The following is a 26,724-nucleotide window of genomic DNA, read 5'->3' as shown; positions in this document are numbered from 1 at the left end:
GAAGGAAGAAAGCAGTGCAGCAGTAAAATGAAAAGGATGTAAAGAGCAAAAATAAAGTGGTGAAGTTTTTCAACTGAAGTGAGCCTGCATTGGGCCGAAATCCCATTTGGGTATACTGTAGCTAGGTTTTAGTCTCAGGTGATGGGCAAGTGCTAAAATTCTAGAACAATGAAAACACTTTTTCCCAGCCATGGGCTTCCTAATACTCTTCTGTAAATGTGAACAAGCCTCTCTAAGTCATTATCTTCATTATTGCTTACAAGACTTTATTAAAGGACTTTATCCTTTATTGGGGTATTAACTCCATCAGGAAGGGGACATGGTAACTGCAGGCTTCGGCTCCCTTTCTTGCAGTTCAGGGCTGAGTTCCACCTTCTCTAGCAGCATTTACATCATTCCTATGCAGGAGTTGGGGTCGGGGAGGGGGTTGGTTCACAGCATGGTGGAGAGAATGAGCATCAGGCTTATAAACTGTCCAAGTGGGACAGCGGTATGGTTGGTTTAAAAGGCTGAACTGAGCTGGTATGGATGTAAATCCTGAGGAAACAAGTTTCTGGTAACCACGTAGGCCTCCTGAATGAAAAGAACATAAGTCGTCTCTGGAGGGAGGCGGCCACAATGCTGGCTTTGCTTTAAGTCTTTCAAGCGTTCTTTTAGCTTGTGGCCTGCAAACTTTGGGTAAGTAAAGTCCCTGTATCCTCATATGCTTCTGCGCCTATGGCAAGGGCAGACATCTTTCTGCAAGCATTCAGTGTCTTCATTCGTTTGTTCTATATATTCATCTTTAACTTTTGTTTTGAAGTAATTTCAGACTTATGAAAAAGTTGCCAAGATACAGGAATTATGGGATATGGGATATGAATTCCCATAGCCCTTTACCCAGACACCCTAAACATTTCCTTTGTCAACGCTGTGTGTGTGACCCATACATTACTCATTTTCTGAAACATTTAAGCGTAAGTTGCAGATATGCTATTCCTTTACCCATAATACATCAGTATCTTTCATATCAAAAAAAAAAAAACCACTTATATAATACAGGAAAATTATAAACATTAAAACATTATCCCTGATACAGCATGATTTACTCTGTGGTGGTGGTGTTTTAGTTGCTAGGTTGTGTCTGACTCTTTGAGACCCCATGGACTGTCGCCCGCCAGGCTCCTCTGTCCATGGGGTTTCCCAGGCAGGAATACTGGAGTGGGTATTCCTTCTCCAGGGGATCTTCCCCACCCAGGGATCAAACCCACATCTCCTGCATTGGCAGCTGGATTCTTTACCACTGAACTACCAGGGAAGCCCAACAACAATAGTATTATTTACTCTATAGACCTAAGTTATTCTGCCAAGTGTTCCATTAATTCTTTTTAATTCACCCTTTAAAGTGTATGGCTCTATGTGGTCCAGTCAACACCCAGGAGGCCTCCAATGGTCTGGGCTGAGGATGGCTCCCTTTCCCTCCCCAAGCAGTGGGATCTCTCTAAAGGTCTGCACAGAATTCATTCCTGCAGACTTCAGTCTGTTGCTTTCCCTCAGCTGCCACAGTTCCATCATTTGTGCTCTAAGGTGACAGGCTTTGCTGCACTTCCGCCTGCAGGTTAAGGTTTTTGTCTCCTGGGGGCTTCATGCCTTTCCCTGGGGACAAAGGCCCCCATGAAACCCCATGGGGGCTTCATGGCTTTCCCTGCTGCCTGCTTCCCTAGGTCTGCCTCCTCAGGGAAACTCTGGGACTTAGCCTGTCCCTAGTCTCTTGAGCACTGGTGAGGTCCCAGAAGAGTCTGTGCGTGGGTGGCTGTGAATCTCCTTCGTGCCTGAAGTTCCCCAGGGTTCTGCCTCCTCACACTAGCTCACACTCAGCCTCGAACAGTGTTAAGAACTGTAGCTGAATTCTTACTGGCGCGTATGCTGTCTGTCATCTCCAGCAGGTGAGCATCCAGGCCCTGTCTCTCTCTGGACGAGCCTGTGTCTCCTCGGGTTTGGTGTAAGCTGGTTGCCCTGCAACCACAGCTCTAGGATAAATTCAAGGAAAGCTGTGACTTCAAAGATTAGCTTAGCATCTTTGGTGAGGTTTTAAGAATAAACGCTGTCTTTTCTAGTTTTCTACATCCTAGGAGGAAGTCAGACATCCATTTTACATTTTTTTTGCTCATCTATGAATTGCATTTTTTCCCTTACAGCACCTGAGAAAACATTTGGGAAGAAAACCTGCTGTCTACTGACATACCAGTAATAGACCCTCTCCCTCAATCTATTAAGATATTCACATGTTGTTGTTGTTTAGTTGCTAAGTTGTATCTGTTTGTGACTCCATGGACTGTAGCCCGCCGGACTCCTCTGTCCATGGAATTCTCCAGGCAAGAACACGGGAGTGGCTTGCCATTTCCTTTTTCCAGGGGATCTTCCCGACCCAGGGATTGAACCTGTATCTCCTGCACTGGCAGGCAGATTCTTTGCCACTGATTTACCAAAAATATTCAGATAGTTGTACATTATCCTTAGAACTCTTAGAGCATACAACTCTTAGAACGCTCTCTCCCAGAGAATGAGCAGTCATCTGAAAAGGTAAAAAGATCATGTCTTTAGCACAAAGGATCTAAGACTGAGATATAGTGGTTAAGAAGCTGGGTTTGAAATGTGGACTTAATTATACCTTCAGAGAGACAGGTTCTTTCTTGCAGGATGGCTTCTGATCCATCCTGAAAATCATTGCCTGTCATTTTCCTGAGCCTTGTAAGGGGAAAAAAGTCTGATTGGGAAGCAGTCACCTCCTCCAAGCTAAGGCATGGACTTATTTGCTAAAGGCTTTCAGCTAGATAGTCTAATCTGAAAGTTATAAGGAGCCTTCAATTATTTTGAAGGGAAACTGGTGATTAAAAAGGAAAAACAAAAAACCCTGCCGTTATTATAACAAACCCAGCTGCCTGGAATAAGTACAGTGTTAACAATGATATATAAAATGTCTATGTTATGAAGTAATGCAAAATAAATTCCTGAACGTGGAGCTGATTCTAACATGATAATCGGCTAGTCTGAGGCTTTTCCCCCAGGGCATGGCAAAGAAGCCACAGTAGTTTTTAACTTCGCAAGGAAATGGTGTCATTTCTTAAAAGCAGCTGGTCAGTCATAAACATTTATTGGATATATTCTAGATTAGCTGCTGTAGGAAATCTAAGAGTTTGTAAAATAATTATTCTGAATAATTGTCAGAAAGGTATCAAGTTCTTTCTAAACCCTCATTTTCTAAATATATAATCCCCAGTAATAATTCACCCTCACACCATAGTCCCAGCCCCTTTTTTGCCTTGTCTGGGGAATTCTATGGACAGAGAAGCCTGGAGAGCTACAGGGCATGGGGTCGCAAAGAGTAAGACACGACCGAGTGACTGAGCACGCACGCTGTCCCTTGGGATTGGAACAAAGCCAGTTACAGATTTCTCCCATGAACCTTTCATCTCCCCTACACCTAGTTAGGAACCCAACTGACTCCCCATATCAGGTACCTGTGCTGTCAGGCATGTCCTTGACAACCCCAAACTACCCTGCAACCAAGGATCTGGTTGAATAAAAATGTCCTCATTCCCCTGCTCCCCAAAAATCTGAGAAAGCTAATTTATGCCAAAGTGTCATTTACTGATACATCTTTCTTCAGAGGATACCTTTCTTGTCCTTTTTGCTTGTAATTTTCTTTTTGATGAGAACAGAGAGTGGGAGTATCCCAGGCAGGAATCTTCCCACCGTCCTTCACCTCACTCTAAGGGCTGGTCACTTAGTCTGCATAAAAGACTAGCCTGTATGCAGACAGACCTTCCATCCTTCACAGTAAAGAAGATGCTGTAGCACACTCTTGGTAGAGCATGTTTTCCAGTTTGTGTAGTGACACTGGGCTGTGTGATCCATATATTCCGGCCTATTTCTCTTCATCCACAACTGGGTGTTGTTTTCCACATCGGGAAAGGAGTACATCAAGGCTGTATATTGCTTATTTAACTTATATGCAGAGTACATCATGCAAAATGCTGGACTGAATGAAACACAAGCTGGAATCAAGATTGCTGGGAGAAATATCAATAACCTCAACATGCAGATGACACCACCTTATGGCAGAAAGTGAAGAATAACTAAAGAGCCTCTTGATGAAAGTGAAAGAGGAGAATGAAAAAGTTGGCTTAAAACTCAACATTCAGAAAACGAAGACCATGGCATCTGGTCCCATCACTTCATGGCAAATAGATGGGGAAACAATGGAAACGGTGACAGACTTTATTTTTGGGGCCCCCAAATCACTGCAGATGCTCACTGCAGCCATGAAATTAAAAAACACTTGCTCCTTGGAAGAAAAGTTATAACCAACTTAGATAGCATATTAAAAAGCAGAGACATTACTTTGCCAACAAAGGTATGTCTGGTCAAAGCTATGGTTTTTCCAGTAGTCATGTATGGATGTGAGAGTTGGCCTATAAAGAAAGCTGAGTGCCAAAGAATTGATGCTTTTGAACTGTGGTGCTGGAGAAGACTCTTGAGAGTCCCTTGGACTGCAAGGAGATCCAACCAGTCCATCCTAAAGGAAATCAGTCTTGAATGTTCATTAGAAGGACTGATGCTGAAGCTGAAACTCCAATACTTTGGCCACCTGATGCAAACTGACTTATTAGAAAAGACCCTGATGCTAGAAAAGATTGAAGGCAGGAGGAGAAGGGGATGACAGAGGATGAGATGGTTGGATGGCATCACCAACTCAATGGACATGAGTTTGAGTAAACTCCAGGAGTTGGTGATGGACAGGGAAGCCTGGCATGCTGCAGTCTATGGGGTCACAAAGGATCAGACACCACTGAGCAACTGAACTGAACTGAACTGAGTCCTCTTCATCATACCTGCGTTGGAGTACAGTCTTTACAGAAAGGAGAGATTTTCCTCCTCTCCCTTATCCTGCTTGGATCTCCAGCTTGGACTCAAGTGTGTAGGTTTACTGTTTGGGGCTTACTCAATAGGCTCCAATCCATATCCAAGGTTCTGGGGCTCCTTACACCATCAGGTTTCCTGGTGACTATTCTGTAAATTGAACAAAGAATGATCCCTGCCTGTTTCCTCTAACCAAGCAACAAAGAGAAGGGGCACTCCTTCTTACGGGATGAGTCTCCTTGGATAGACCTGAGACATTTGTGCATAAATACTCCCTGAAAGCCCTTCATGCTAGAGCCTTGTGCTTGGCTCAAGGGTTAACAGGGTAAGAGACATTTAGAGAATAAATTCTCTGAAATTTGACCACAGTTATGCAGATGACACCACCCTTATGGCAGAAAGTGGAGAGGAACTAAAAAGCCTCTTGATGAAAGTGAAAGTGGAGAGTGAAAAAGTTGGCTTAAAGCTCAACATTCAGAAAACGAAGATCATGGCATCTGGTCCCATCACTTCATGGGAAATAGATTGGGAAACAGTGGAAACAGTGTCAAACTTTTGGGGGGCTCCAAAATCACTGCAGATGGTGACTGCAGCCTTGAAATTAAAAGACGCTTACTCCTTGGAAGGAAAGTTATGACCAACCTAGATTGCATATTGAAAAGCAGAGACATTACTTTGCCAACAAAGGTCTGTCTAGTCAAGGCTATGGTTTTTCCTGTGGTCATGTATGGATGTGAGAGTTGGACTGTGAAGAAGGCTGAATGCTGAAGACTTGATGCTTTTGAACTGTGGTGTTGGAGAAGACTCTTGAGAGTCCCTTGGACTGCAAGGAGATCCAGCCAGTCCATTCTGAAGGAGATCAGCCCTGGGATTTCTTTGGAAGGAATGATGCTAAAGCTGAAACTCCAGTACTTTGGCCACCTCATGTGAAGAGTTGACTCATTGGAAAAGACTCTGATGCTGGGAGGGATTGGGGGCAGGAGGAGAAGGGGACGACAGAGGATGAGATGGCTGGATGGCATCACTGACTTGATGGACGTGAGTCTGAGTGAACTCCGGGAGTTGGTGATGGACAGCGAGGCCTGGCGTGCTGCTATTCATGGGATCACAAGGAGTTGGACACGACTGAGCGACTGAACTGAACTGAATTGACTGAAGGAACTTGCTATCAGTCCTCTAGGGTTGAAAATCTATGACCCTCTACCTGCCATCCATTTAGAAATTCTACATGGAAGAAATGCAAGGGCCTCAGAGTTCTGCCAAGCCAGCCTGCTGCAAGGGGCTAGGGTTGGGAGCAGGAAGAATTGAACACTTCACTTACCAACAAGAGACTCTCCACTTACATTCATTTTATTTTTACTCTTCTGTATAAGATTGGTCTCAATGAGGGAATTCTCTCCTAGGGAAGTGTGCAAAGATGTGTAAAAGACTTTCTCTCCTAAAAGACTACTTGTTGAAGCATTATTATAATAGGGAAATACTGGAAACAACATGAATGCCCATCAATAAGATAATGCAGTCTAGTTAGTTAATGGAATACTGTAGAGCAGACGAAATTAACTAGAACTACATATATGTACCAAGATAAATTTCAAATAGTGTTGATATTTAAAATACAAATTAGAATGTGTATAGCTAACACAACATTGTCAAGGAACTATACTCCAATAAATTTTTTAAGTTAATTTATTTATTTTAATTGGTGGCTAATTACTTTACAATACTGTAGTGGTTTTTGCCAAACATTGACATGAATCAGCCATGGTGTACATGTGTCCCCCATCCTGAACCCCCTCCCACCTCCCTCCCCATCCCATCCCTCAGGGTCATCCCAGTGCACCAGCCCTGAGCACCCTGTCTCAAGTATCAAAACTTGCCTGGTGATCCATTTCACATATGGTAATATACATGTTTCAATGCTATTCTCTCAAATCATCCCACCCTCGCCTTCTCCCACAGGGTCTGAAAGACTGTTCTTTACATCTGTGTCTCTTTTGCTGTCTCACATATAGAGTTATCATTACCACCTTTCTAAATTCCATATATGCATTAATATACTCTATTGGTGTTTTTCTTTCCGACTTAACTTCATTCTGTATAATAGGCTCCAGTTTCATCCACCTCATTAGAACTGATTCAAATGCATTCTTTTTAATGGCTGAGTAATATTCCATTGTGTATACGTACCACAGCTTTCTTATCCATTCATCTGCTAATGGACATCAAGGTTGCTTCTGTGTCCTGGCTGCTGTAAACAGTGCTGAGATGAACATTGGGGTACACGTGTCTCTTTCAATTCTGGTTTCCTCAGTGTGTATGCCCAGCAGTGGGATTGCTAGATCATAAGGCAGTTCTATTTCCAGTTTTTTAAGGAATCTCCACACTGTTCTCCATAGTGGCTGTACTAGTTTGCATTCCCACCAACAGTGTAAGAAGGTTCCCTTTTCTCCACACCCTCTCCAGCATTTATTGTTTGTAGACTTTTTGATAGCAGCCATTCTGACTGGCATGAGACGTTACCTCATGGTGGTTTTGATTTGCATTTCTCTGATAATGAGTGATGTTGAGTATCTTTTCATGTGTTTGTTAGCCATCTGTATGTCTTCTTTGGAGAGATGTCTGTTTAGGTCTTTGGCCCGTTTTTTGATTGGGTCATTTATTTTTCTGGAATTGAGCTGCAGGAGCTGCTTGTATATATTCGAGATTAATTCTTTATCAGTTGCTTCGTTTGCTATTATCTTCTCCCATTCTGAAGGCTGTCTTTTCACCTTATAGTTTCCTTCATTGTGCAAGAGCTTTTAATATAAATTATATGTATAAATGTATAATTATTTGAAGTTTAAATATTAAGAACAATATTATGCACAGTTTTAGAGCATACATGTGTGTAGTTAAAGTATAAAAGCAGAGATACGAATGATGCATATCAATTCAGAGACAAATTTCCTCTCTCCTTCAGAGAACGGGATTGGGTACCTTGGGGGTTTCGATGGTATTTGCACTATTTCATTTTTTAATAAGGTGGTATATCAGTGTTAGTGTTTTTCCATATAAAATGTATCTGAAATATTTCATTATGACACTTGTAAAAAGAAAGGGTTCTGTGAATCTGAGTCAGGTGTTCTGAGGTGGATGAACCTAGAGCTTGTTATACAAAGTGAAAAGTCAGAAAAAGAAAACAACAAATATTATATATTAATGCCTGTATGTGGAATAGAGAAAAATCAGTACTGATAATCTTATTTGTAGGGAAGGAATGGAGACACAGACATAGAGAACAAACTTGTGGGCATAGCAGGGAAAGAAGAAGGTAGGAGAAACTGAGAGAGTAGCAGGGACATATATATACTCTATCGTGTGGAAAATAAGTAGCTGGGGGAAGCTGCTGCACAGCACAGGGAGCCCAGCTGTTGCTCTGTGACGACCTAGAGGGTAGGGTGGGAGGGTGGAGGGAGGCTCACAAGGGAGGGGCTGCTGCTGCTGCTAAGTCGTGTCAGTCATGTCAGTCGTGTCCGACTCTTAGCGACCCCTAAGGACTGCTGCCTACCAGGCTCCTCTGTCCATGGGATTTTCCAGGCAAGAGTAGGGGAGATACATATAATTCTGGCTGATTTGAGTTGTTGTCCGGCAGAAATCAACACAACATTGTAAAGCAACTATCTTCCAATTGAAAAATAAAACTAATTCGTAACCACATCCAAAAAAGAAAAAAAAGGGGGGGGGGAGGGTTCAGTGTTTAAAAAGCTTGAAAGTCAATGAGCTAGGACAAGGGGCTCTGAAATGCTGATAATTCAGAGTTAGGGAAAATGGTCTCCAAGCAACCCTTTGTGGCCCCTTCCGGGAGTGACCTCCTAAAGCCCGTCCTGCCTTCTGGAGCCATGGCTCTCAAGCCTTCCTATGGGAAAAACGCATATTTTATCCCTACCCCCACTCTTGATTCTCGTTTAGTTGGTCAGGTTTTTATTGAGCATACCAGTGATTCTAGTGATCATGGTCAGGATATCTTTGAGATAGATGCTAATGGTAAGCAAACCAAATTCTGGGAGCCTGTGGTCTTTCAAACCTTTGCCATGGACTTACTGCTTACAATGATCTAGCGTGAGGCAGGGGTTGCTATAGGGTCCAAGCAGCATCAGTGTTACGACTTTGTACACTTGTTAGTGATAACTCCTGGTCCATGTGCAGCATCATGAAAATCTTGTAAACCTGTGTGGTTTTGAAGATGGGGGTATAGGAACAGCAGATAATGGGAAGATATGATGGGGGAAGCTAACAACAAGTATTGAAAGGAAAAGATGATTTTCTCTAAATTCAATTCCAAGTTTAGGAGGTATTCAATTTAGATGAATAGATTTATGTCACTACAAATGATCAGGATGGAACAAACAGTGTATGGTGAATTATATAAACACCCCTTTGGCATTAATTGGAGAGAGATGCTGTTAAACCCTCTTGTATTCCATTATGAAGATAATACACAATTTCAACATATCAAAAATATATAAATTATAAAGAAGATTATAAAAATCACCAATAATATCACCACTGGAATAACAGTTGCTTGTTACTTGTGATGTCAAGTTCGTAGTTTGAAATTGGCAAAGGTGGGAGGGAGTATTTACACCACAGAAACAGACAAATGCCATAAGTCAACCCCTTTACTTCTATCCCAAAAAAGTAGTTAAAATTTTACTACATTGATCCCATTGAGCATTGAGCTCATCTTACTTACATGTGTATTTCCCCTCAAATGTAGATAATGCTATAATGCAGATTAAAAAAAAATATTTTTGATGTAGACTATTTTTAAAGTCTTTACTGAATTTGTTACAATATTGCTTTAGTTTTATGTTTTGGTTTTTTGACCTTGAGACATGTGGGATCTTACCTCCCTGACCAGGGATCAAACCCACGCCCCCTGCACTGGAGGGCGAAGTCTTAAGCCTGGACCACCAGGGTGGTCTCCATAATGCAGCTTTGAAAGTGCAAATGTATATCTGACTAAGAAGTATATTCTGAGTTATTTTGGGAAATTAACAGGACCATCCATCTCGCGTATTTTGTGCAGGGGGAGCAAGGACCTCAGGGCTTCCCAGGGCCAAAGGGCATGACAGGCCATGGCCTCCCTGGCCAGAAGGTAAGTATTTCAGGACTGAAGGGAAATGCTCAGCTTTCGGATCTCAGCGGCTTAACTTGAACCCTGGAAGGGCTCTCATGAACTTGTTACTCCTCTCCTTACAACACTTGGAGAAAAAAATACCGCTTCAGAGTGAATCCTTATGTGTTTCTTTTCCTAAATACAAACATGTTTACTTCATGAAATCTCCTTTTCTTCAAACTCAAAGCCAGCTGATGAGGAACAAATCCTTACAACCTACCCACATGGAAGATACCAGAAAATTCAGGTGTTAACCTGTATAATAGCTGAAGTTCCCAAAGTCAGTGAACTGATCAGATGGCATCTCATGGTCTCCTCACCTTGGGGTCTCTAGTTCATCATGAATTAGATAATGGTGCCTGTCCACGTGCGTGCTCAGTCGCTTCAGTCATGACCGATTCCTTGCGACCCTTTGGACTATAGCCCACCAGGCTCCTCTGTCCATGCGATTTTCCAGGCAACAATACTGGAGTGGGTTGCCGTGCCCTTCTCCAGGGGATCTTCCCCACCCAGGGATTGAACCCGTGTCTCCTGCGGCTACTGCACTGCAGAAGGATTCTTTACCAGCTGAGCCACGGGGGAAGCCCCTATGGTACCTGGGAGGATGTAAATAAAATGCCCCCTATTTTTTCATATAGTATATTCATACCAACAAGAACCAAGAGTCTTCAAGAGGTACCTCAGTTGCAAAGAAATGAAACTTCAGAGTTTTCCTAATTTGGCTTTAATATTCACAATCTAAACTTATCTTTTCATTGCGCTGTAAAGGGAGAGCACGGAGAACGCGGCGATGTGGGAAAGAAAGGTGATAAAGGGGAAATTGGAGATCCCGGACCCCAAGGAGAACAGGCAAGAAGTGATTTTTAATCTCTTACTGTCATTGTACACATTAACCGGATGCAACCTTCACTGACTGTTACTCTTCTTCCACTAAGTAGGGGTTACAAGGACCAAAAGGAGACCAAGGACTTACAGTGAGTATCCATCCTAGAGGGGAACTGAGGGGTTTGTGCTCACAAAATGATTACATCTGTGTTTTCACATTGCAAGTAGGACTTCCTTTGACACAGAATTACTGCTGGCTTCAATGCAGGGGGTGACTGAATCTGAATGTGAGGGGCACTTTACCCCGGCAGCCCTTATCCAGCCTCACTGTAGACATGTAACTACCCACCTGACCCCTGGTAGAAATGTTAACAAAGAGGTGAGCCATTTAAAAGAAATCAAATGAACAAGGGATTTTTTTATTTTTTCAGAATAGGGGCTCTTTTTTTTTTTTTTTTTTTTTCCTGAACTAGTTCCTTTAAGTGCTCTGAGAACAACAATCGCAAAATTGGGATTACTTTCCTTTACTGATTCACTTATTCAACAAACTCGTGATGATGTGCAAACTTTCCCCTTTTCTTCTCTTTGATTTGCTCCATCGCAAACACAAAGCTGACCCCTGAAAGCCCCACAAGATGGGAAGGTTCTAGAATTTCTATAGCAAAGTCTAATTCTTCCTTTGTAGTATCTACCTTTCCTGGAGTTGAGGAGAAAACAGGGAACTTCTCTTGTTCCCTTTTGGATGGGTCACGGTCTGGGGATGTTGACCTTACATGCAGTGTCAGGAAGCGCAGAGCTGAGAGTTCCCGCGATGAAGGCCAGAGCTGGCATGTGACGCACACAGCTGTGCATGGTCCTCACGGCCCATCTGCCTCTTTCTCTTCGCTGTTCCACGCCATAGGTCAGACCCTCCCCAGATACCTTTGGAGGATAAAGCAGCTACACATGCAGCAATTTCTCCTACACGTAGCAGAGGAGGGTGTATGTTAAATGCCCAGAGAAATGTTCCCTGTAGGTTTATACCCTCCGTCCCATCCCTGCATGGAGAGGGGAACTGTCTTCCTTCATCCATGCACTTGCTCATTCATTTCACCAACAATTATTGGGCACATCCCCTGGGTCAGGGTCTGAGACAGGCACAGGGGTAAAAGTTGAGAACAAGAGACTGCATCTCTGGACTCAAGGAGCTCGCAGTCTAACGGGAGAGAAAGGCAGGCAGAGGATGTTCACCTACAGTTTGATAAAGGCTGTGACAGAGGTGATGTGTGGGTCCAGAGCAGACAAAATGAGGTGAGATTTGATGCATATTCTCTTTTCCTTCACTCTTGCCTTTGTCTAGCATTTAGAAAGCCAAGATCAGCATTAAACGAGACTCTAGTATGACAGGCTCCTTCACATCAGCACCACCCTGACCCAGTGCTGCAGGGCACCTGGGGGACCCAGGCAGGCTGCGGCCCCGACTCTGGACTCCTAGTCCTTCTCCTGGTACGCCCTTTCCTCCAGGTGAGGAGCGACCACCCTGAGTACACACCGCCCTGTCCCTGCTCCACACTCTGGATACACAGATCTCAGAACTGTCCCCAGATGGCCTCAAGTTTGGAAGTGGACAGCACTGGCCTGTATGCATGAGGTAGCCAAGGAAGGGGCAGGCATCTGGGGGGTATTTGACAGAGCTTGGGTTCACCTCGCGAGTGCTGGCTAAGACCCGGGGCAGCACAGGACTGGTGAAGACGGTGGGCAGGGAGAAGGGGACAGGCTAGAGACTGCAGCCCTCTCTTGCTCAGGACACACATTAACGCACATAACAGCCCACGAGGCAGGGAGGAGTGTCTCCCTTTCAGATAAAGACCGGCCAAGTCTTGCAGAAAGCTTGAGCAACACGCCCCGAGTCACCTCGCTAACAAGGCACAGAGCCCTTAAAGCTGGAGCTGGCTTGTTGGAAGCCAGAACCAGCCTGCTCCCTCATGAAGGCTGTTCTGGAAAGGCCTCCTTTTTCTCCCCACCCCTACTCTCTCCTATCCTCACACACTCTCAGGGGTAGATTCAGTCCAGACTAACACTCCTCCTTTAAAAAAAAGAAAAGTATTTTTAATTGGAGGATAATCCTTCACACCTTTGTGTTGGTTTCTGCCATACATCATCATGAATCATTAATGGGTATATATCCATCCCCTCCCTCTTGAACTTCCCTCCCATCTCTCACACCCAACCCCACCCCTCTGGTTTGTCACAGAGCACCAGGCTGAACTCCTTGTCAAATTCCCCTTTCAAGAGGCAAATACTATTGATGGGAGTTCACGTTTTTAATCATTCTCACCCAAGCTACTTCAAAAAGACTTGCTCCAACTAGGCCTGAAATGCTAGTGTTTCTCAGCACCTGCCCGTAATCGTTTCTTCCGTGTCCTCGAACTCTCAAGGAGGGACAGCTATTAAAGGCGCACGGATGCACAGTTCAAAAAGGTGGATTTAATATTACAGTAAAGTTGTATGGAGGATGAGAAAGCATTTTAGATTATAAACATAGAAAAACTATGCTTGACAAAAGTGGGTATGGAGGGGTCTCCCCGGTTACACTCAAGCTCTGCCCCAAGCCATCTCGTCTGCCACCCTTCTTCCAACAGCCAACTGAACACTGGCCTTTCTTAACTCTGCCTCCAGCTTGAGCCCCTCTCCCAAACATCAGACCTTACTTCCTACTGCCTTGCCAGCTGGGTGTCCCACAGGCGCCTCGAACTCAGCCAGAATCAAGCTGAACCCAGTTCACTCTTCATTAGCTCCAGCCTGCCCCTGTCCCTTCCCTCCCACCCGCCAAGACTGGCACTGCTATCGTTTACCTCCTAGATGCCTCCTTCCCCTCATCCTCTCTTCCAGTTACTCACCACCCCCTTCATCTCCTTCTGCAGCATCCCTCTAAGCCATCCCTCCCCATCCATCACCCCCACCACGGTTTTCTGGTGTTAATTTTCTTTGCCCATACTATTTAGGAATCTCAGACCACTCCACTGGCTGACAGAGTCAGTTTTCTTAAGTAAAGGTACAACCAATTCTCTTCTCTGCCATGGACCACGTCTGTTCTCACTGCTCAGGCTAAGTCCGCACTCTTCAACAAGACACAGAGGTGCTTGAGAGCCCAGCTGCGTTCCGCATTTTCTGTCATTCCTCCTGTCACACACCCCGAGTCATAAGTTCACTCAAGTACTGTAAAACACTGCGCTTTGTGTGTTTTGCCCCCTGCCTGGAAGGTCCTTCCTCTTCCTCTCTTCACCCCATTCCACCCTGGTCAGAGTCTACCCACCTCCCTGGACCACAGCACCAACTCCACTCTCCCACCCCTGGTATTCCGGCAGGTCGACGTGGCTCCTTGGCTCTGATCCAACAGCACAGCACTTATAAAAAGTATTTGTGTCTTTGCCTACTTGCTACTAGACTCATGTTAACATGAGTCCTTTGAAGGATATAAATTTGATGCCTTCATCATTGGCACTGAGAAACCAAGGTTACTCAGCAATTTTAGCAGAAAAAGTGAAACCATTCATTCCAGTGACTTTAAAGCAAAGATTACACGGAAAATGTTGATTATATATAAATATGACTACTTAAAGCATATTAGACCTGGTTATGGCATAAAAGCACAGTGAAAGGAATTAAATGCAACCTTGATATATAAATTGCTCTTACAAGTCAATAAAAGACAAAGATTCTAATAGAAAAAAAAAAAATGGACCAAGGACACAAAGACCATGCACAAGAGAATACAACTGGAAACACACATTTAAAATTTAGCCTTGCAAGTAGTGGATTAAGTGTAATTTAAAACAGTGAGATATTTTTCTCTATCAAATGGCAAAGATTATATAGTAATAATAACCAGTATTGTATCTCTAAAACAAAACAGGTTTTCTTATATACTACGGTTAGAGCTATCAGCTACCACAACTTTTCTGGAGGATAGTTAGGCAGTCTAAATCAAGAACCTTAAAATGGCCATGCCTCTGACTCTAGGAATCAAGTTTTTCAGAATATTTGGTAATATGGGAAATTAATTATGATATATAATTAATGTTAAGTGAAAAACTATAATCATAAACCTTGCAGTATTTTCTCCACTTGTAAGAATTAAAAATAACTATATTAAATGTGTAACATTTCCCCTGCCAGGATATACAATATAAATATATTAATATAGAAAGTTTCCTTTTTAGACACACCCTAGTTTCAGATTTATTGTCTCTCTAAATGTGGAAAAAGCATGACAAAGCCTGAGAAAAAAAAAAAAGATAACTGTTGATTCCTTTATTTCATATAATTTAAAGAATCTCATACTGGGAGTAATTTTTGTATAGCCACTTGAAATCACTGGCTTTTACTCAATTTACAGTTAAAAAAAAAATCTAAATTAAAATGCCGTGAATATCCTCCATACGTGCTTCTGCTAAGCCATGCCACGGGCTGTCACCTGCACCCCTGTTCTGTCATTATAGATCTTTTTCTTTAAAACTTCACTTTCGCAGCTGTTACATTTATCTTCTTAGAAAAGGCCCCCTGCTTTTCCCCGTTGAGATTTTCTGGGCTTCTGCTTCTCTCCTCTGTGAAGTTAATCACCCCTGTCAGCATCACGTCTTTGGCAGATGTAGAATCCCGACTTCTCCAGTCCCATCCCAGTCATTTGTAGACATGCCACGCGGCACAGGCCACCAGATTGACTGCTAGTATTCAGCGCATCTCAGGCCCCTCTGATGGAGCTAGTGAGGGGCAGGGCCCGGAAGGGGCATCCAGGAACCAGGGACATTTCGTGGAGAAACCCAAGTGAGAGTATTAGGAAACCAGGGAGGAGACTCGCAAATCTGGGGACTGGTCCAGAAAAAGGGGAGAGAATACGGTATAGAATAAATTCTCTTTCAAACCAGGTGCTTGTCCTGGTTGGCTAGCACTTGTGGTTTAAATCATGTAACGAAGGCATAGGTTGCCCACGGCACCGTCGTCCTGGTATCTGCAGGGGATTGGTTCTAGCACACGCCCCTCCACCCAGGAGGTACCGAAGCCCGTGGATGCGCACGTCCCTCATATACAACGGCACAATACTGTCAGCCCTCTGTATCCATGGATGCAGAACTGTAGGGAGTGCATCCTTTGGGGGCCATACCCTGTGCTAAGAGCTGTGTGTGTTACCTCGTGTAATCTCACCACAGCCCTGAGACACAGACCTCTGTTAGGTCACTTCACGCCCAAGGTCACACAGCTGACAAACACCAAAGCTGCAGTTTGAACTTCAAGTCTCAGCTATTACATCTTACAGCTCAAACACATTCCAATTATAATGTATCGTAGCCAACTTTTAACCTCTGTACTATGTATCTTATTTGCAGCAGAAGGATTAATCAAACAGCCCAATGCTGACTGTAGTGAGACAGTCCCTTTTATGTAGGGAAAAAATATTATGGTCACACAATTAATACATTTTCCTCTTTCCCTCCAGAAAGAAGAAATCATCAAGCTTATTTTTGAAATATGTGGTAAGATCTGACGATCAAGAAAGCAACCACCAGTTTAAAGTACCAGTCCCTCTATGTTCAAGATACTGCATTTACCCAGAATATGTATACCGTAGAGCTCATGGGAAAGTTTCAGCTTCATTGGCAAAGTTGGTGGGAAACCGAAAGGAAGCAGTGTGAGGGGCTGTGGGAATCCTGATTTAAGGAAAGAAAATCATGTTCCCAGAGTGGTTAAGAAGCATGAAGACATCAGAGTCTGTGCAGCCAGGCCTTTTGTTAGCACTGAGCTCATTTGTATTCGGTGACATTTACCTGAGCCTGGGAAGGAAAGAACCACCAAGGAAACGTGCCTACAGGGGCCTCACTGGTGTTTGAGTCCAGCCCAGCTGGTGACAGTAATGTCTCTAAATTGAGTTTTGAGACCTAGAGTGCCTGCCACTGCAAAAGCAAGAGGACAGAGTGCAGAGGTCACCTTGTGGAGGACAGAGTTCAGAGGTCACCTTGTGTCGCACCTCCATCTAAATGTTTCCGTGGTGAAATGTGTGTGTGCTCAGTTGCTCAGTTGTGTCTGGCTCTTTTGTGGCCCCTTGGACCGCATCCCGCCAGGCTCCTCTATTCATGGGTTTTTCCAGGCAAGGATCCTGGAGTGGGTTGCCATTTCCTACTCCAGGGGATCTTCCCCACCCAGGGATCGAACCCGCATCTCTTGCGCCTCCTGCATTGGCAGGTGGATTCTTTACCGCTGAGACCCCTGGGAAGCCCCTATGGCAAAACAGGCTTAAAACAGAGTTATCAGAACAAGGAAGGAAAGCAAAAAGATTAGCCAAAAAGCAAGCAATTAATGGATTATGAAGATAAGAGAACCTTCTGTGTTTAAAATGGACAGAGGAGGGAATATCATTATCCTTCCACATAGGGAACCCCAGAACTGTCTTGTCCCCCAAAAGACTTCTGGACCTTAAGAAGCAGCCTGGGACTCTCTGTGGTGACAGGCTAATTTAGACGTTGCTTCTGAGTGCTAGATACCCTGTAAAAATAGCAGCCAGTTTCCTGATGATTTATCGTGGGAGTGTTATTGGGCAACATAAAGATACGAATACACCAATGGAGCCCTGATACTTTTTATTGCTTAGGGACTCTGGCAGCTGCTTCGAATGATAAACCATAGATAGAAGTTGGTTATCGGCCAGTGTTCCTAGATCACTCCCCTTGAACAGTTTCACAGGGTAAATGTTCTCCAGGCCTCCGTGATAAGATGGGAGCCACCGTAGGGTCACTGTGGGTGACTGGGGACATAAGCCAGAGTAGCAGAGGGCGGGGTGGTGGGGGGGCTACTATGCTTATGCCCAGTTAAAGATCCAGATCTTTCCCCGACAGTTAAAAAGTTTCATCTCATTACTTTACTCACTGGCCACACCAATGAGTAAGTGTTCATTTTCACATAAGGATACGGTGGAAGACTGAAATATTAGCGTTCAGATTCAGATTCAATACACATGGTGGGATAATAAAGAGCAAATTTAGGATGGTGGTTGTCTCTTACAGAAAAGGAAGGCATGCAAAGGGATGCTGAATCTTTTTAAAAGACTTTTATATTTTAATCTGAGAAATTGGCTAGCTGTTTATTATGTTATCCTCTACAGTATTTTGATTTTTTGTGTGGGAGGTTTTTTTGTCCCCCCCCCCCCAACCCAGTGTATCATTTTGAAAAGAGTCAGGCATAGAAGCAGAAGGGAGACAACTGCCAGCTGTGTTCACGGTCACAGAAAAGGAAGGCTACAATCTGGGTCTCGCGTTCATCCCCGCCCCCTCCCCTCTCCCTGGGATGTTTTCATTTTCATTCCTGCTGTGTTTCTGTGTCCGCATCTGTGCTTCAGGTTGTGGGCGTAAATGCAAAGAGACTCCGCTGGAGCTGCTGTTTGTGATTGACAGCTCAGAAAGCGTGGGGCTCAAGAACTTCCAAATCATCAAGAATTTTGTGAAGACCCTGACGGACCGTGTCGCCCTGGACCTGGCCACAACCCGCATAGGCATAATCAACTACAGCCATAAGGTGGAGGAGGTGGCGCACCTGACCCAGTTCTCCAGCAAGGATGACCTCAAGCAGGCTGTGGACGACATGCAGTATCTGGGGGAAGGTACCTACACGGCCACAGCGCTCCATGCCGCCAACCGTATGTTCGAAGCTGCCAAGCCCGGCGTGAAGAAGGTGGCCTTGGTCATCACCGATGGGCAGACAGATACCCGAGACAAGAAGAATCTGACTGAGGTGGTGAAGAACGCCAGTGACATCAATGTGGAAATATTTGTGATTGGGGTAGTGAAGAGGAATGACCCCAACTTCCACATTTTCCACCAAGAAATGAATCTGATTGCTACTGACCCAGATAGCGAGCATGTTTATCTATTTGATGACTTCATTACTCTTGAAGGTAAGACAGTTCCAGGGGAAAAGATTTATATTGCCTTTCCAAGAACCACATCGCGGGATGATCCTGACCAAGAATGGAAATCAGAAGGCTACTGAGGTTTACACCAGCATTAAATTGTAACAAACTCTGAAGGAAAAGAGGTTTAGTATCATTCAGTTCAGAGAGGACAGTCCTTAGCTTTATTCATTTGTAGTAAGTGCTGAGTTGGCCATGGAGTTTTCACCTGGGGTATCTACAACTGAAGGGCTGAAAAGAAAGGATAGGATTTGAGGGCATTGCTCAGATTCGCTTATGTTCTAAAAGTTACCTAACTTGGGTAAGAGATGGAACAAGCCCACAGCAAGGCAGAAAATAACCATGGAATCAAAATGAATTAATAAGTCCAAGATGAGTGGGAAAAGTTATGGTAATCTAAAGAGATGAGAGACATAGCAACTAGAATTATTCTCCTCTATTCCCTCTTCTCTGTTTTTCTGAAAACAGATAATGAAGAGTAAACAAGTCAGGAGTTCATCTGAAGGAACATTTTGAATACACCTCACACACTCAGGGCTGAACTGATGGGTTTTCCTATGCTGCTTTACCCTTTCATAAGAACTGATATTTCCTAGTGAGGCATGCTAAGACACTGACTCACCTGTGATTCAAGTGTGATCAGTATCACTTTACAATGAAACATTCCAGGTCACTGGAAACTCATAACACATTCTGGCAGAGCCCACACCCAGAAAGCTTATGAAATAAGTAAAATGTATACTTACTGTATTTGCAGGCTCCAGTTTGACCCAATCCTTCCTTTTCCATCATCAGGACGCTGGGCCTGACGTGGCTTGGCATGGGCCCTCCTGGCCTCATCCTGCTCCTGGGGCTCTGGGTACCCACATAGCTGGCCCTAAGGAGAGCAGACCACACTCAGAACTGTCCCACTTTCCCTCATACTTCAGACCTCCCTAACCTGGGGTCTGGCTTCCTTAACACTGGATGACTGGAGGGTTTATCTGGTGCATTCAGTCTCACTGGGCAGTTAATGTGTTAGAAATGGCCAGAAATATTAAGCATTTCAGACAAGTTATATTCTAATAACTGAAGAGCTTTGTCATCTTAACCAAAGAAGTTACTAACGTGAGGGGTATATTTTTAGACTGGTTTGTCTTTTGCAGTCTCTAAAATCAGAGCTAATTGCCTGGCAAACTTATTATGGGTGAGACTTGCCCCTTCCACAGGGTAGTTCCCTCTGGATAAAATGAATTTAAGTCATCTGTTTGCCTATTGAGACCATTTGTTGTTGTTCACAAGTTCACTAAGTCATGTCTGACTCTTTGCAGCCCCGTGGACTGCAGCACGCCAGGAGTCCCTGTCCTTCACAATCTCCTGGACTTTGCTCAAACTCATGTCCATTGAGTCAGTGATATCATCCAACCTTCTCATCCTCTGTCATCCGCTTCTCCTGCTTTCAATCTTTCCCAGCATCAGGGTTTTTTCCAAAGAGCCAGTTCTTCAGATCAGGTAGTCAAAGTATTGGAGCTTCAGCTTCAGTTTGGGCCATTCTATATTATTACATTAAATTATTTTAGATGGCCTCTTACAGATGATGTAAAAATGCTTTAAAAACTTAGCTCTGCTAGTGGTTGACTTTACGTGCTGGGCAAATGGAGAGTGCAGAAGATCTTTATAATAAACAGATTTGAGTAATGTTTCATTGCTCCTCCAAACCCTTTTCTACTTCTCTTTTTTAAGATACCCTGAAGCAAAAATTATTTACAAAAAGTTGTGAGGATTTCGAAGCCTACCTCTTTCATATTTTGGGTTCATCACCGCTTCAACCTGGATTTGGGATATCGGGGGAAGAACGCCATGAATCCACTCCCGAGCCCCAGAAAGAAATTTCTGAGTCTGTAAGTAACCATCTTGCTCAATTTGTGAGCCTAAAATGATATATTCTGTCTGCTCTACATTGAAGACCATCTTGTCCTGAGCTTTCAAGAATCAACTGAGGTATGGATAGTTTCAGGTCCTTGGCTCTAAATATTAGCCTTCTGTTTCTAGATTTCTAGTTCTGAAATAGCCCTGGGGCTTATGAGCATGAATACGAGACAGATAGACATTTCCATGTTTTATACTTATTTATTATATGCTACAAATAATATTTTTATATTATACCCCTGCCAGTGTCAAAAGTAATCATGTTCACTAGAACAGATCAATACGACACTATCCGAATCATCTTTCTGTACCGGGTTGCAAATCTCCCTGTCCATCTGTGTATCCACTGCACACTTTGCACCCTTTCAAGTTTCTGGCAAGTGCACACATGCTCTGTCTGCACTCTCCCTCCCTCCCGCCCCCCCTCTTGCTCACTTAGCTTCCCCCGCCTGCACCCAGGGCAGGGACAGGGAGGGAGGCTATGCATGCATGTGGCACAAGGCGGATGCTTCATTTCAGAGCTCCCCAATCATGTGTGTACCAGAGAACTACCTCCTGAATGTATTGAGACAAAGGTGATGCCCTTAGAGCAAGCCTCTGAGCACTGACCTCAGCCATGGGTCACAAGCAACTCATAAGTTTCTTTTAGGTGAGAACTGGAGAGCCTCTCATAATCACCAGTGAGTGAGTGATGTAGTCTCTTTCCCACCAAGTCACAACTAAAGCTGGTGTGAACTGATGTCTATCACATGCACAGACATGGTCTGGCAAGCAAGTACACAGCAGTGTCTGTATTTTATAAGCTCAATGAACTCCCCCTGTGGTGTCCTTTTATGAAGTCTTCAAAGACATGGAAGATTTATTTTGAGCCAGGGCAACAATGTTCAAGTATGAGGATTCCACTGACTGACTAGGAACTGAAGACTTGAGAAACCCCCAGACCAGTAGGTGAATGCAGGACCATTCAGAAGTCAGGCCTAGGATGCTATTCCTGTTGTTGTTGTTTAGTCATTAAGTTGTGTCTGACTCTTTGCCACCCCACGGCCTGTAGCACACTAGGCTTCCCTGTCCTCCACTATTTCCTGGAGCTTGCTCAAACTCAGGTCCATTGAGTCGGTGATGCCATCCAACCATCTCGTCCTCTGTTGTTCCCTTCTCCTCCTGCCCTCAATCTTTCCCAGAATTTGCCAACTTATTGAAAAAGACCCTGATGCTAGGAAAGACCCTGATGCCATTCTTATGGGGACAAATTACAGGACTCACAAGATTTTTATATTATATCAAAAAAGGACAGAAAAGTCTGTAATCTATTTTATTAAATACTAATCAACTTCAATATGGGTAATTCTGATTAGGGCAACAGACAACCCCTGGATTGTAGATTGAAATTAACACACACTTATACCACATGGTCTAGATCAGGGGGTCAATAAACCCTTTTTGTGAAGGGCTATATGGACATGAGTTTGGGTAGACTCAGAGTTGGTGATGGACAGGGAGGCCTGGCATGCTGCAGTTCATGGGGTCGCAAAGAGTCAGACACGACTGAGCGACTGAACTGAACTGATATAGGAAAGATTTGGGATTTTGCAGGCCACTTCATCTCTGTTGCAGTGACTCAGCTCTGCCTTAGAAATGCAAAAGGAGCCATAGCCAGTACCTCAATGAATGAACATGGCTATGTTTAGATAAAACTTATTTTTCAAAACAGGTGAAGATTCACATTCAGTCCATAGGGGTTTGCCAAGCCTGGTCTTTACTAAGCATTTGAAAGTAAATTATAGATAATAATGTACACAGTCTATCTTCTCCTTCTCCTGTGATTTATCTCTTTGTCCTGGCCCTAATCAATCCATGTTCCTTTCTAAAAACTACCTATATTAGAACAAACTCAGGTGTCATCCAGCAAGCAGTGTCTAAACAGAGCTCTCCTCAAAATCAATGAGTTCCGGTGAGATGTATTGATAATTTACTGCGGTGCTCAAGGGTGGGGCTTAAGGTACAGTTCCTGCCCAGTAGAAGTCTATGGTCTCTCAGAGAATGGATGAGTACAGGGAGTATTAAGAACTTTAGCAGAGCTATAGAAGAAGTTCAAGAGATGCTGAAGATTAATTTCAGGGCAGAGTAATGTAAGGCTTTACAGAGGAGCTGGTGTTGAGCTAAGTAAGAGTTCTTCAAGGCCATAGCAGGGGGAAGGGTATTTCCAAGAAGAAGGAACATGTGGGGGCAAAGGGGGAATCCATAGGGAATGGCATTTAAGAAATTAGGACAAGTTCAGTCTAACTGGAGCCAAAGGTGTACCTGCAGAAGGGTGAGAGTTAAAACTGGACAAATAATTTGAGGCCTAATTATAAATGTGTCAAACTAAGGAGCTTGAACTTCCTCCATAGGCCAGGCAACCAGAAGAAAGCAGTTTTAAAAACAAGGGTCATACAGTCACATTTGGTTGCAGGGTGAAAGATAAATAGAAGGAGGTGGAGGAGAGGAGACTGGAGGTTGGGATGTGAGGAGTAATGGTCCAGGTGAGAGATAATAAAGCCTTAAACTAAGACAGGGGCCACCAGAATAAAAGGAAGCATGGATTGGAAAGCCATTTTTGGGTAGAAAGAACAGGAATTAGAGAGTGAATGGAGGTTAGGGAGAGGGCTTGGGGATGATGATTGGATTCTAGCTTGGAGATGGGGTAGACTGAAACATCCACTGAGATGGAGAATATAGCAGAAAGGGTAGGGGTAGGGTTCTCTGAAGGAAAATAATGGGCTTAATCTGTGCCAAAGCGGAGGTGGCAGAGGGACATTCAAGGCAATGACACAGAATGAGGGGCAGCAAGAAGCCCCTGTGACTCTGGTGTTGTGACCCAGGAAGTCAGATGCCCTGAGAGACAAGTGACGTTAATAGATTATGGCCGAGGAAGCATTCTAGTAGCTGGGGAGGGGAGGGCATGAGAAGAGTACATCCAAAATAGCTTAGATTTACAGCACCAAGAGTTACATGGTGGGCATCAGTTGGATCTCCCTATGGGGCTTCTTACTAAGAGTGGGAGCTTGTAATGAACTCCTAATGGGAGTTTGTAATGACCTTGAACTTGGATAGTCTCTCTTGAGTCTATGCCTTCTCACCCTGGCTCTCTTTGCAGAAGCACTAAAGTAAGACTGAATTTTTAAAAATGAATGATCCTAATATTTAATTTGAACAAACATATATGCATTTATAGTCACACTTAGATCTGTCATGTGTATATATAATGTATGTTCTTAGTTGCTCAGTCATGTCGGACTCTTTGCAACCCCATGGACTGTAGCCTACCAGGCTCCTCTGTCCAAGGGGAGTCTCCAGGCAACTGTACTGGAGTGGGTTGCCATTCCCTTCTCGAGGGGATCTTCCCAACCCAGGGATCAAACCCAGCTCTCCTGCATTGCAGGCAGATTACCGTCTGAGCCACCAGGGAACATTCATAAATACAAAAACATATTTATATATCCAAGAATGCACATGCTTTATCTAAAAGTATAATTATAGTATTGAAACCTCCAAAGTAAAATGAATCTGTCAAAACCTTCCAATCCTCAGTTTGTTCCCAAGCCTACCCTAGACAATATTGCAAAATAAATGATGTCAGAAGTCCTATTTCCCTTTTTGTGTTTCTAATTTCCTTCTCTGTTGTCTTCCTTTTATCACTCCTTAAGATACCAAGCTCATTGTTTCTTCTTCCTCTCCTTTCTAGCAAAAATCCATTTTTTTAGGGGAAAATCTGTTATCAGTTATTTACTCTTTTGTGAGTGGTGTAAGCCAATGGATTGACTCAAGTCAAGAAAGACTTGCATTTGAACTATTTTATCTAATTGTGTAATGAACATGATTATACTAAATACCTACAAACAGATGTGCTGTGAAATACAGAAAGCAGAAGGATTTCCAAGGTTCTGCTAAGTTCATAAAGCTTTGGCAGTTCCTGCTCTGTTTGCCCTTTTGGGCCAGTCTTAGGAAACGAGACATGTACATCATTTGTTCTATTCTGTCTCTCTCCTGAAATCTCAGGAAATCTTATACTTTCTTCTGAACTCTATCACATTTTACATCGTTAATAATGATTTTTGTAGGTACCCTAACTTTCCTAATGGATTTGAATTCCTTGACGACATCCGTATCTAATTAAACTTTGTGTCTCTTGGGACCTAGACTTGTGCTTCATCTTGTACACAGTAGATGCTCAATAAATCCGTAAGGACCAAACGAAGGCTATACCAACTGTTAGGCTAAAAAAGAAATCTGAAGATTTTCTTCAGGGAAAGCCATCAATTATACTGCAATTCAAAAGACTGTATACATAAGAAATCCTTATCTTTTATGGGACTAACAATGTTGGCACTTCATGTTCTTTCCTTGTTTCAGGGTGTGGCCAGCTGGAGAAAGATTTCCTGGATATAAACTGGAGCAGGGCAATCAAATCAAGTAAACATCATTTAATCAGACCAAGTGGCCATAACCAGTAATGGCCCACTAGGCAAACAAGTATATGAGTTTCCTGCATGAAGTCACTTTTTGTCATTCTAAATGGATTAATAAATAATGTCAGTGCACAGGGCCCATTTGCTGGAGCCAGTTTCTTGAAACAAGATTTCAGATTTTTTTTCCCCTTGAAAGAGTAGAAAGGAAAGAAGCCCTGTCTACCCTTTCCACAAAACTCCTTTTTTGTAAGATGAAAAATTGTTCCCAGATTGCAAACAAGTTAGGTAACTGGCAGCAAAGGTTTTTTTTTTCCTCTCTGTAGAAAGGAGGCTGTGGGATTCCTATGAAGAATGACTGATTCCATAGCAACCTAGGGAAGTCAGTCAAGCTGGTGTGGGAAGAGTCCCTCTGAGTAGCTCCTGCATGGGGTGGACAGGGGGTGGAGGCAGAGGGGGTGCCCCAAGTCCTCTCCTTTTATATGATGTGGTCCTGGTGTATAGTCCAGTGCCAGCCTTAAACTGAGCATACAGCTTCCTTATTTCCGTGGAAGTAATGGATGCTGTGTACTGAAGTCAATTACAAAAAGCTAATACAGCAGGCTGACTCCATTAGCTGCCCGCCCTCTCTGTGCATCCTGTTAGTGAGACCCTATCCCTCGTCCCCATGCCACTGGCCTCAGTTCTCCCCTTCTGCCATGATCACGTAAGCTACTCAAAGATCTTCATCTCTATTTTCAGTCTACCTCTTTGATCTCTTACTCTCCTTTCCCTACAACACTTACTTGTTCTAACTCCATCTCAAGATCCATTCTAGAGAGGGCCACTTCTATAAAGGAAAACGAAATTGGGTCATCTGTGGAAACGTGGATGGACCTAGAGACTGTCATTCAGAGCTAAGTTGGGAAGAGAAAAATAAACACCATATATTAACGCATATATGTGGAGTCTAAAAAAATGGTATAGATGACCCTATGTGAAATAGACCCCCTGAAATAGAAACCCAGACATAGAGAACAAATGTATTTTTTCCAAGGGGGAAAGGGTGGATGTGAGGAATTGGGAGATTGGGATTAAAACATATATTCTATTGATACTATGTATAAAAATAGATAACTAATGATAAGATTGGAGAAGGCAATGACACCCCACTCCAGTACTCTTGCCTGGAAAATCCCATGGACGGAGGAGCCTGGTAGGCTGCAGTCCATGGGGTCGCTAAGAGTCGGACACAACTGAGCGACTTCACTTTCACTTTTTACTTTCATGCACTGGAGAAGGAAATGGCAACCCACTGCAGTGTTCTTGCCTGGAGAATCCCAGGGACGGGGGAGCCTGGTGGGCTGCCGTCTATGGGGTCGCACAGATAAGATACTATATAGCACAGGGAACTCTACTAAATGCACTGTGGTGACCTGAATGGGCAGGAAATCCAAAGGCAGTGGATATATGTCTTATGGATGATTCACTTTACTGTACAGTAGAAACTAACACTGTAAAGCAACTATATGCCAGTAAAAATTAATTAAAAAATAAAGAGGGCCACT

At 43.6% G+C, this 26,724-nt stretch overlaps 1 protein-coding gene across 2 annotated transcripts in view; it reads left to right on the top strand.

Moving 5' to 3' along the window:
* COL28A1 (collagen type XXVIII alpha 1 chain) overlaps positions 1-26,724 on the top strand; it is a 180,625-nt gene that overhangs the window by 141,700 nt on the left and 12,201 nt on the right. For both annotated transcript variants that reach the window (XM_006074585.4, XM_044946475.2), the window contains 6 exons: positions 9,971-10,039; positions 10,829-10,909; positions 10,999-11,034; positions 16,362-16,398; positions 18,255-18,809; positions 20,547-20,704. In XM_006074585.4, the coding sequence (XP_006074647.1) occupies positions 9,971-10,039; positions 10,829-10,909; positions 10,999-11,034; positions 16,362-16,398; positions 18,255-18,809; positions 20,547-20,704 (936 nt within the window). The remainder of the gene's footprint in view (positions 1-9,970; positions 10,040-10,828; positions 10,910-10,998; positions 11,035-16,361; positions 16,399-18,254; positions 18,810-20,546; positions 20,705-26,724) is intronic.

The sequence above is a fragment of the Bubalus bubalis genome, chromosome 8 (assembly GCF_019923935.1).
Source record: "Bubalus bubalis isolate 160015118507 breed Murrah chromosome 8, NDDB_SH_1, whole genome shotgun sequence".
Lineage (NCBI taxonomy): Eukaryota > Metazoa > Chordata > Mammalia > Artiodactyla > Bovidae > Bubalus > Bubalus bubalis.
This window is presented reverse-complemented; position numbering and strand designations above follow the sequence as displayed.